Here is an 11,597-nt window from a genome sequence, read left to right on the forward strand (position 1 = left end):
TAAATTTTAGATTTCAATTATGTCGATTCGTGCGTTTCCGTGGCAATTATAAGGTCAAAGGTCGAGGCCGTCTATTTTGGTCACTACGTCAATAAGTGCATTTTGTACACCACTGTACACTCTTCCATGCATTTCTGCAGAAACACTCATTTAGCTCGCATTGTCTTTGCGACTATCTCCCAAAAAAGGGTCCAAAGTTTACGTAACGCTTTCGGGAATCGTTTTCTGGCAACTGACATCATGTCGAAGAAACGAGTTGGAGTCATCGGATCAGGAAATTGGTAGGTGCACTGCTCTGGTTGTGTTTTTTCCAAGAAAAAAAAGATTTCCTCAAAAAGTCAACTCGTCAAAAAGTCTCAAAATTCTCAAGGCAATCAATGCAAGGACAGTGAAGTCCTGAAGAAGTGAAAGTCAGTCCCAATTTTCAGTATTGAAGCATAGATAATTGTAGGGTTCCAGCCTCTCAAGTGCATAAAGTACTTGTCAATCTCGCAAGCCCCTGCCCTGGGCTTTGGTGTGTCAGTAGCCCACTAGACTCGGCAGACCTTGAATCGATCTTGGTTTCACGAATCAAATCCAGGCCTAGGCCTATAGGCCTATAGGCTATGCAACTGTCGCTGACTCAGCAAATCAATCAATTCAAATGAAGGCCTATCCGTTGCTATGCTTGTAACAATTCCATGATTCCTGCCTCCCGGGTCTGACCCTGCTGATCTGTGATCAGTCCTTAGATTGGCTATTGCCGTTGGTGCTGTCAATATATCATTTATTACCTTGTATATGTTTTTGTTGATCAAACCACGGGCTTAGCCCATCTATCTAAGCTATTAATACAAATAGCCATGTTGTACCGATGTCCTGTTTTTTTCTTCACAGGGGCTCAGCCATTGCCAAAATCATTGGAAACAATGTGAAGAAAGACAAGGCTTTTGATAATCAAGTCAAGATGTGGGTCTTTGAAGAACAGTTCGAAGGAAAAAATCTCACCGACATCATCAACTTGGAGCATGAGAATAAGAAGTACCTCCCAGGGCACATACTGCCTGACAATGTGGTGAGAATTTTTTCTATTTTACAGACTACCTGTGCAGTCTATTTGGAAGCTCCCTTTACATTTAACCAATCAAGGACAACCTCTATATCAAGGCCAATGCGTTTGGTCCCAAATTTGCCATTCCCATTGAATTTGACCTCTGTAATCTGGACGCCTCTCAACTGAGACAGCATACAGTCAGTTGTAATGGTAGTGGTACCTTCCAAAAAAAGATTGTGTCACTTTGCTTAGGCCTTCTTTTTGAATGCCTTGTGTACTAGACTACTATACTAAATTATATACAGCAAGGGAATGCAGGCCTTGATCTATCGCTGGCCTTGTTTATTGCACTGCAAGTAGCAGCAGGTATGCTGCACAACTAGCATAGTTTCTGGCATTACTCCTGTTATTCTGTTAGATTTAGTGCATCGTTAATTATCTGCAGGGTTGTTACAGCGGGCGAGTATTCACTTACTTAGTTGTCTTGTCATTGGTAATGTTGAGGGGTCATTATTTATATTCAGATCCCAATAATTTTGCCATGAACACTAGTAATTCTTAGCTAACTATTTTAAAATAGCAAGTATATTTAGAATGCTCTTGAATTCTTGTAAACAGCTATAAAAAATAATGTCTTCTTAATTGAGACAAAATAAAGGACCCAAGTTCACAAAAACAATAATAGATTTTGCCACATTTAACAATACATGTACCACATCAAGACTCTACCACTACTAGACAAACTTTAAAGTAGTGATTATTTGGTATCACTAACGTATGATAAAAGTGTATTTATGAATTTTAACTTCAGTATGCCGAGTCCGACCTTGTGAAGGTGACTGAGTCTGCGGATATCCTAGTTTTTGTGCTGCCGCATCAATTCATCAGGAGAATATGTGCAACGATGAAAGGACATGTCAAAAACAAGGTGATCGGCGTATCGCTCATTAAGGTATGGCCTGTTTTCAAAAGTTTTGGGCACATTCATAAGGCCCCTGTCCAAGTTTGCGCAGGACCAGCTTCACAGTGACCAGAGGGACGAATTACTTCAGCATACCACCAGAAAAGGACAGAACGTCTTCCACGGAGAACTCCATGGAAAGTAGCCCCCAGTTTTCACATGGAAGTAGAAGACCAAAGTTTGCATTACATAAAAAATCCCCGCCTATTTGCTCTGCCATGTCTGACTGATGTCTTTCTCTGTTCCATATGCCAGTTATTTTGTTGTCTATTATTGACTTGAGATATTGGTGAACAAACATGACAGACAAAAGATATATAATATTCCCCATGGTCTATATTCTAAAAATAACTTCTGGCCTTTATCCAAAGTCCATGAAGTCCATCCTGACTGGACAGGCACCCGGTGAAGTTCACTGATGTCTACGTAATCTAGAATGGAGTGGACGTTTCTCATGTTCTAGCAGTTATTTCAAACACTGGTTCATCTCTTAGTTGCTTTGTCCAGCAAAGGACCTGATCCTGATCCTAATTCTTGGTATCAGTGAGAGGTGGGACAGTGGGACAGTGTCCACTGCATGCATTGATGTATTAGTGTATAGACACCTGACAGTGCTCATGACTACTTGTCAAGACTCACATATGAAAAAATAGTCTGTGTGGCCAGATATGATCATAAGATCTCAGTTGGCGTTGATAATAGTGTCACACAGTGTGAAAAACTGGGGGACCTTGATTACTCAACGAGCCAGTGCTTCCATCTTATGAGAGGAAACACTGAAAAAAGTCTCATCGGTAGAAAGTAGTAGTCTGTGAAGGTGGGTATATATTTTCTGGGGCTCGATTCCGTGGTACTCCCAGGACAATTCAGCCAAATAAAAGGCTTTACAGTATACAACATGCACCAGACTGTAGAATCTTTTCTATAGATTCAAACATTCGATAGTTGCTACGATCAGAATTGACCTAACACTTCGCAGCGTAGTCTAACAGTACATGTAGGCCAGTACCTGATATCAAAGCACATCAGTGTGATAATCAAACATCACAATCAATTGGAACATATCTAACTGAACTACCCATATGTCTCCACCTTGACCTGGTTTATACGGAAAATACTTATTTTTTTTCAGATTCCCTTATCGTTTATCATTGTTGAGGGTCCTACTCCTAATTCTATCCTATGTATGATCTAGCCAAAGCTTTAGAAAATATCGAACAGTGGGGTGCTTGTAATGCCTGTGCAAGTGAGTTGGGTGTACTTGTGTGTTGTCTGACACTGACAGCATTTGAAGGTCAAGTGACTGAATGTCGATATGTAGTCAGACAAAAAAGTCAAAACACCTTGTTTATCTTTCAGGGCAATGAATGCATCAAAAGGCACTCAGTTGGAGAGGTACGTTGTTTTGTCCCTGCTTAGTGGCTCAACGACGTTCTCACCATCCCATTATGCATGCAATACTCAGGCCGACCTTTGCTTGTTTGTTTGATGATAAATGGTACCCAACTTTTCCTCCTACTCTAAAAAATTAGACTAGGAACACTATTTTCATTGAAATTATATTATTCCTATAAAATTTGATATTTTCTTCCTCTTTGAGGGGCCTATTGATTGAGTTTCTTGAAAAAAAATTGTTTTGCTTTTTATGAAAACATTTCCCTAGCTACTGGCCTTCTGAGGAGTTTTATGTTACATCAAACAAACATGTGGTAGCGATGGCCATACACTCACAGCACACAGTGGAGTACACAGTCCTTGGGAGAAAAACTGAGAAAAATTAGAACGAGTCCTCACAGCAAAATTTCGCTCGGCTTTGAAGTGTATGTTTTGAGTTTATTTCAATTCATACACTCATTGACACAAGTGACTTGTCAATAGCTATGACAGCTCGATCTTTCCAAAAAAAAGGTGTGCACAATGTCTTCAATCAGAGCAAAAACAAAATACAACAATGTAATGTGTGTTCGTGCCTAAACACAAACTCAGAGAAAGTTGTGTTGAAATTATATGATCGTTATTCTATCCTCGAGGCCTCAGTCTCCAAGGCGGTACCCCGCTGTACTACTGGACTCATCTTGTTCAATCATGCTTCTTAGTTTAGTTGGTTTAGACATGGTAAGGTGCTGATAGTGACAATCTTATGACATTCAATGGCTTTTACTTTTCAGCAGCTTTTGCTAAGAACTCTTCACATTTGTACAAAAATGTCATCTCTGTCAAACTGTCACAAATTATCAGGACCTTCTGTCCATGCAAAGCCCGACACTAACCTGCATAGGGAGAGTTATTGTTAATGTTCTATCTATTGCTTCTGAACTAATAGTGTTTTTTTTATGTTAGCTGCCTTCTAGCATGTTCTGTGCTTGGTAAGATGGGTTGGGTTACTGTGCTTATTAACAGGATAGGCCCTTCTTTGTCTTCTTAAGAAGGAAACTCATGCAAAGGACCCTATAAAACCTGGAAATAACCACCGGTGTGTGCTCTGCCCCTCAAAATAGCCCACCGTCTTACTTCACACCCATAAATCACACCCTACTCTGAGTTGATGATATATTTTCTCTTTTGTTGTAGCCTGAAAAGGTAATTGACAAAATTTCAGTGTTTAAACATTTCTCATATCACGAAAAAAAAGCCAGCACAAAAATTCTGTGGTTTACAGTAAGCCTGCATAGGTTAAACCCTTAAAGGAAGATGAGAATAATTTCACAACATTACATGTCTCATAGTTGTCTCAACGCCCTGCTTGTATTCTTGGCTTTCAGGGTATTGATGAAGCAGAGGAGCATGAAGATGTTAGCCCCCTGTCTCCTAACTGTAAGGAGACGCCAGTAAGACTAGCATGTGGTGTGATAAAAGCAAGAATTAGTAAAGACTAGTCTTCATTAATTCTTGATAATGGGGAGGTAGAGATTGGCCCTGGCTCCAGAGACAGTATGGAGAGTCGGTCTCAAAAGTCGTGACACGCATTTGTGGTTGAGAAGTTTTCGGGAAAGCACTTGTAACGTTGTGGCTTTCGCCATCTGTCTTGGTGGCCCCCGACATTGAGGATGTCACCCACAAAGGCCACCTTGTTCTCAGATGGGTATCAGTGCCAATCTTGACCTCCCTAACAACAGTGTGTCTGTTTCTAACTCATTAACTGTCAACTAATTACAAACCGGGAAGTTGTCATGTGTAAGTTCGTGATTTTCACAATCCGGAATGATATCAAGCCTGATTGGTTGAATTGTTGGCATCCGTGTATGCGTCGAAAAAATTCCTGGTTGACGGTATTGGTTATTGCATGAAATCCCCCTAAAATAAGTGACCATTTCATCGGCACCAGGCATGTCAAGCATTTCGTAGACTTGAAGTTGAATCCAAACCCCTCCCCCCCCGGGTAGTATTTTAAAAACCTAATCTGTCCATCACTTAGTGAGGTGATAGGGGCTACTTAACATTCTCCACTATCCTGGTGTGACCAGTGCTTCTTCTTTGGACATTGAGCATGTAGTCTGATCAAGTTGGAATGATAAACTCTTTAAAGAATTGTTTACATGTAGATAGCATGTCATATGGTGGAGTTTTCATTCTGTTCTGAAATATCTTGTGACTTTGTAATGTCATTTGTTGTACATCAAGGTCGTACATGTAACTTCCATGTAAGTACTCTCAGATATTCTATGGTGCTACCAACTGGTAGACCAAGTTGATAGAAGTGGTTCAGGTTTCTTCTGAAGGACATCTTGAGTTTGATTTGAATAATTTTGATGGAAAGCTGGCAAGTTTAAAGAGCAACATTGTAGAATAGAAACACTCGACACCGTGGCACAATGCTCAAACTTGGCAATAATTCCAAGTAAAATTTGTTAAAAAACTACTCATAACTAACATTCTGATATCTTTTGTATTTAGGTTTAGTCACGTTCTTCTTTGTTTTTTATTGTGAACTCAACTTGCTCTCTGAGTCTGAACACTGTGTTTTGTCTGTCTCACTTGTTTGTTTTTTAACGCACAGTGATGTTTGGTCATAACTAGTTTTTTGAACCTACACGGTTTTGGCTTTATATCTCCTGTTGACTGATAATCCATCTCATATTTGTGTTGTTTGCTTCTTTTCAGGGCTTAGATGTTTGTGGCACTGGTCTAAAACTGATCTCGGAAGTGATCAATGATACCCTTGAACTTAAAGCGCCATGCAATGTACTTATGGGAGCCAACCTGGCCCCAGAGGTAGCCAGTGAAAATTATTGTGAGGCAACTATCGGTGAGTTGAGTCTTTAAATTAGTGATGCAAAGACTCGGCAAACCACTTTTGGTAATATTGTGAATATGGGACTTGTCACGATCAAGGTGCTTTAATACGATGTGTCTGACATCACGCAGTGCTTGAATTGTCATGTGATATCAAGTTTATTGGCCCTGAAACACAATTTATTGCTTTCATTGAGTCTTGAACAAAAGTTGCAAGACACATATGTGACCCACCACGACAAAATGAGTCGCATGTCGCACAGAAGATGAACCTAAAATGACACCAGGACATAATAGAAGAAATTGATATGCTCCGATTTTACAAAAGGCAGACAATGGTGAAATGAACAACCAGTCTGTCTCAACCTGTCAAGCTCAGAGCGACATGCGACCTGTTTTGTCATGGCGGGTCACATATTGGGTGCTCTAAACCTCAGTTTCTGACCACAAGGTTTGATTTTTCACTTTATCTCTCCAGGTTGCCAAATCTTAGAAGAAGGTGCTATACTGAAACGCTTGGTGCAGACCAGCTATTTCCGTATCGTAGTCGTCACTGATGTCAAAACAGTAGAATTATGTGGTGCGTTAAAAGTGAGTACTTCATGTTTCATAATTTCAATGCATCACTAACACCATTCACAATTTGTCAGTTGGCAGCTTTCGGGTACATGTAGAGGGTAGTCAGTGGTAAATATACTGCTGTCATGTTGTGTTTTTTTGTTTCAGAATGTCGTAGCAGTAGGTGCAGGGATCGCTGACGGCCTGGGTTTCGGTGACAACACAAAGGCAGCAGTTATCAGATTAGGCCTCATGGAGATGATTACTTTCATTGAGAATTTCTATCCAGGTTTGTGTGTTAAAGTCATATTTTCCTCAAATCATGGTGACGTTGATTAAAGATCTTTTCTTGGGGAGTGATTGGCGATGTCAAAACCTTCACGATCATGATGCTGCTCCACTGTTAGCAGGGTTTCTGCCAGAGGGGGGGGGCAAGGGGGCACAAGCCCCCCCCTCAGCATAGTTGAGGGGGGCCGATTTTCAAAAATTTATGTAGGAAAACCGGTGTTTTTGCACGTGAGTTTTTGGCTCTGAAATGCTCGGAAAACGCATTCTCCGGGCATCTAGCCAAAAAAAATTTTTTTTTTTTTTTTTTTTTTTTCCTGGATTGTGCCCCCCTAACGTAAATTCCTGGCGGAAACCCTGCTGTTAGGCAGTATTACTATGGTTAAATCTTATGATCGACCTACCTGGTAGACCTGTGATGACCAAAGATGTGACCTTCTTTCTACTTTGCCATATGTATAAACCCCCAGTCGTTACATTCGATTCAGATTTAGGTAAACCAACCATTTCAAGCTTGAAAGAATGTTTATTTTTCTCTCTAGAATATACATGAGGCTGTCATCAGATATCCATTATCATTTTCCAGTGGTTGTAGTTGAACTCTTTTCATCTGCATCATTCCCAGAAGTATCTGTTTTGAACAGATTTAAATATAAAAAATAAATATAGAATTTGTAAAGCGCCTTTCCAGGTCACCCTGCTCAAAGCGCTACGAAGTGAAGATTGAACAAGTGTGTTTTAAGAAGGGATTTGAATTGGTTGAGGGTCTCAGCAGATGTAATTGCTTTGGGGAGTCGATTCCAGAGATAAGGGGCAGCCACGGAGAAACTGCGATCCCCGTACTTTGATTTTGAGCGAGGTACAAGGAGACACTTTGAACAGGATTTGAACAGATTTAATATTGTTTTCCTTCACTTTTCAGGTTCAAGCAGGGATACGTTCTTCGAGAGCTGTGGCATTGCAGATTTAGTCACAACTTGTTACGGAGGTCGAAATCGTCGAGTTGCTGAGGCGATGGTCAAGAACCCAGACAAGTCCATTGTCGATTTAGAACAAGAAATGTTGAATGGTCAGAGTTTACAGGGTCCCCCCACGGCAGCAGAGATATATGAAGCACTTTCTAAACAAGGCTTGGAAGATCGGTGAGAAAGTCATCACTCAAGGTTCCACCTTGAATGATTCTTAGCGACAGCCCTGGTCTATTGGAATCGGTGTTCAAGTCAAGTGTCCAGGAATGCTGCAAATGCTTATTGGACTTGGAAGAAGACAAAGAAAAAGCCTTGTTTGAACTCAGCTCGAAGTAAAATGTTTCCAGTCTCGCACTCCTGCGTAGCTTTTAAACGAGCAATTTCTTTTTCATTTCAGATATCCTCTTTTTACTGCTATCCACAAGATTTGTTCCCGGGAGTTACCGTGCGATCAGTTCATCGAATGTCTCAAGAACCATCCAGAGCACATGTAAACATCTTTCACCGTAGTATTATCTCTCTACCTCGTGTGACTAATCATAACAACAAGAATGTTACCTATAGTCAACTTCAGAAGTGAACGTCATTTTGGGCTGCTTTGCAAAATCTATTGGGCTGCTATCTGTAAATGTTGTGTATTATCTAATTTTGGAATCCAAGAAGATTTTAACGTTTTATTAAGGTCCATGGATGCAAAATAAATGTCAGCCCCTGTCCAGAACCCAAAAAATCGTCAGAGGGCTCCAAGGAAGAAATGTTTTTACTTGATTTGCAAATTGATAACTTTGAGCTACAACAACAAGCAAACATTGAAGAAATCGGTTGAGTGGATTTTGCACATCAGCCCAAAAGGAAGTTGACCTTTGCTTCTGTAAAAGCCTAGAACTTCTAAATCTTTTTAAACTGCAAGCTGTCAAGCGTTTGGTGAGCCAGAGGTGTGAACATTGCATTTGTGGGGCCAAGGAAAACACATAGCAAAATGTTGCCTGCTCACGTGTCTCAGATCAGCCAATCAAATTCATGGATTCTTGCATGAGGTACAATATTCAAAACTGTGACGCATGTACTAAACACCACAGCTGTGTTGTCTTTTCTTTACACTTGGCTGCATGTGACTTGACTTGACAATCGGCTGAAACAAACCTTGTTACCTTGATCCCCAACTTTCACACTCATGGTTTTTTTGCGGGATGCTGGTTCCTTATTGCATGTCATTTCTCCATGGGATTATATGCACTGACTCACTTGAATTTTCCATTCTGTTAATATATTTAATATACATTCCGAAAGAAATGATATGGTGATCGAAAATGTTGTAAATTTGTTAATACATAGTTCGAAAAATAACACAGTCTCTTCTCATCCTTTTCTAATTTTCATCTCTTCATATTGCATGCTAGATTTAGTACTGTTGTAAGTCAGTCACCCAGGTCAAGCCATTTTCTGCCCAAATAACTGATATATAACTGGAATATAATCCCAATGCCCCCTGAGAAACTAAAGTTTAATTTGAGGTTTAAGTCGAGTGGGTGTCGTAATGGTGCGCAACTCCGGTATTGTCTGCATGTTCACATCCCAACTTTTGATCTCTATTGTCTTGTTGCCAAAACCTGTGCTTCAACTGTGATAAGTTTCAATACGGTATTTCATTTCTATGACAGAATATGTCTGCAGTTCTGATAACATCATGAAACACAAATGTCGTCACCGTAAACCAGAATATTCTGTCATGAAATCGATTCTTCACATATCTAACAGTTCTAGCTTTGCTTTGCATGATCGCATTATTCTCTTTGCTTCAGGAACCCAACCGACAAAGCTAAGGTTTCAAGAGCAAGCAACCTTTGATTTGATAATACTTCCCAACGCTTCCTGCAATGAATGTAGTACGTTACATCTGAAACTCTTACCTTTCTTCGTCTCCAAAGCTTTTCTGCCAATCACACTGCATGGGAATGGATTTTCTGCACATTGCCTCTTTGCTGTTTGCTGCTATTGCTTCTTCAATTCCCTATGAATAAATCTCTGACATGTCTGACCTATCTGTGTATCTATTTTCCTCCTTTGTCCAGTCGTGTTATGTTTCTAGTGAACAACGGAACTGCCTTCCTTTACGCTTATGAGAAACTAACATACCCATAGTAACATTAGTGTTCATAGTGTGCAACCTGCCTTAATGGGAGGAAAAACTTCCCTCACCCTTGATACCTCATGACTTTTAACCCTTTCCCACATATTATAATGATCTGTCTGCATTCCGCCATCAACAAAGTCCATATGTACAGTACTGGCCACATTTGGCATCCCTGCCAATTGGCACAGGACGTTCACAGCCCCTGCTGCCGTCTCGTATAGGCGGTGTGTGCCGACTGAGCCAAGTTCCCTTAGATCAGAGCAATGCACACACCAACACCCTTCCAAATGATTAAATTCCCCTATTCCCTACTAAATCCCGGGCTCAAAAAGGTAAGATATCTCAATTTCTACAGGAAAGAAATGTCTGTTATCTTCTTTCAATAGAGATGTGTGAATACATGTAATGTCAAATATCAATGGCCTGCTGTTGAAACACCACAACTAAGTTCATGTAAGGTCTTCCATGTATGTAGTACAATTATACTAAATTGTAGTGTCTCAAAGCATTTCCAGACTAATCCAGAAATGATTCAGAAAGCAAAGACTGCATGTACTATGCAGCTGTTGGCCATTTCATGCCAGTTATAGTACCGAGTGTCCCTTGGCTGAGTCTTATTGTTCCAACTTCCGTTTCAGTGACGTTGAACTTGATCAGATTGAAAGACGATTGTTTGGCTGGCAGAGGCAGTCCACGATCTGCCACGACTGGCAGGAGCCCCACCACCACCACCCATCTCCGCTGGACTCCGTCCCAGAAAAAAAGACTGATTAATTAATTGAACATAAACATTGAATGGGAGTTGGGAGTGACACGTTGTGATTGTTATGCTAGAGATTGATATGAATTGATTGTATAAAACTGACTCATTTCGTTAGAAATTGTTTGCTTCTGAAAACCCTTTCAAGAAAGGGACTCGTGAAGTTGTCAGTTCCTAACATGATCATGTATTTTCTGATTCTGTTGTCTCAGGCTGGCCATGTCTTTCAGGACATAGTCTATTGACAATTGTGATTTAAATATACTGTGAGAGAGGTACAGGTACGTGTGATTAACTGCAATTATGTAAATAAAAAGTAATAATCTAAATATTGTTTAAATGATCGAAATAAGTTGATTGATTATTGTTAAGTAATAGTGCTGAGAAAGAAAGGCTGTTGGTCTCGAGATGTTGTTGGATAGTTGAATGTGTTTCATGTTAATTCACTTACCATGTTTTAAAACTTGGAATAAAGACGGGAAGAAGAACAATCAGTATCTTACTTCTTTTTGTCGCAGAGAAAACACATTTCAGGACACCTCTGGCCAAGACCCAAATGACTACTCAAATGGCGGCTAACAGGTCCTGGAAAGCACACGTTGTTCTGGGAGAAACCCCAGACACCCCATCATTCCCAGGATCACACCTGGGACTGCACCTCCCCC

General features: G+C 40.4%; 1 protein-coding gene across 3 annotated transcripts; it reads left to right on the top strand.

The window, feature by feature from the left end:
* Positions 1-79: 79 nt before the first annotated feature.
* Positions 80-11,423, top strand: LOC135497615 (glycerol-3-phosphate dehydrogenase [NAD(+)], cytoplasmic-like). Of its 3 annotated transcripts, XM_064787418.1 has the most exons (11): positions 80-281; positions 877-1,054; positions 1,845-1,985; positions 3,354-3,389; positions 6,096-6,240; positions 6,706-6,818; positions 6,954-7,074; positions 7,993-8,212; positions 8,436-8,528; positions 9,841-9,924; positions 10,811-10,952. In XM_064787418.1, exons 1-10 carry the CDS (start codon positions 127-129, stop codon positions 9,884-9,886), a joined length of 1,248 nt encoding a protein of 415 aa, XP_064643488.1. In that variant the 5' UTR covers positions 80-126; the 3' UTR covers positions 9,887-9,924; positions 10,811-10,952. The 3 variants fall into 3 exon arrangements, with proteins under 3 accessions (XP_064643488.1, XP_064643486.1, XP_064643487.1); XM_064787416.1 differs by lacking the exon at positions 9,841-9,924 and having other exon boundaries at positions 10,811-11,423; XM_064787417.1 differs by lacking the exons at positions 3,354-3,389; positions 9,841-9,924 and having other exon boundaries at positions 10,811-11,423.
* Positions 11,424-11,597: the final 174 nt, after the last annotated feature.

This window comes from Lineus longissimus, chromosome 13 (genome assembly GCF_910592395.1).
Source record: "Lineus longissimus chromosome 13, tnLinLong1.2, whole genome shotgun sequence".
NCBI lineage: Eukaryota > Metazoa > Nemertea > Pilidiophora > Heteronemertea > Lineidae > Lineus > Lineus longissimus.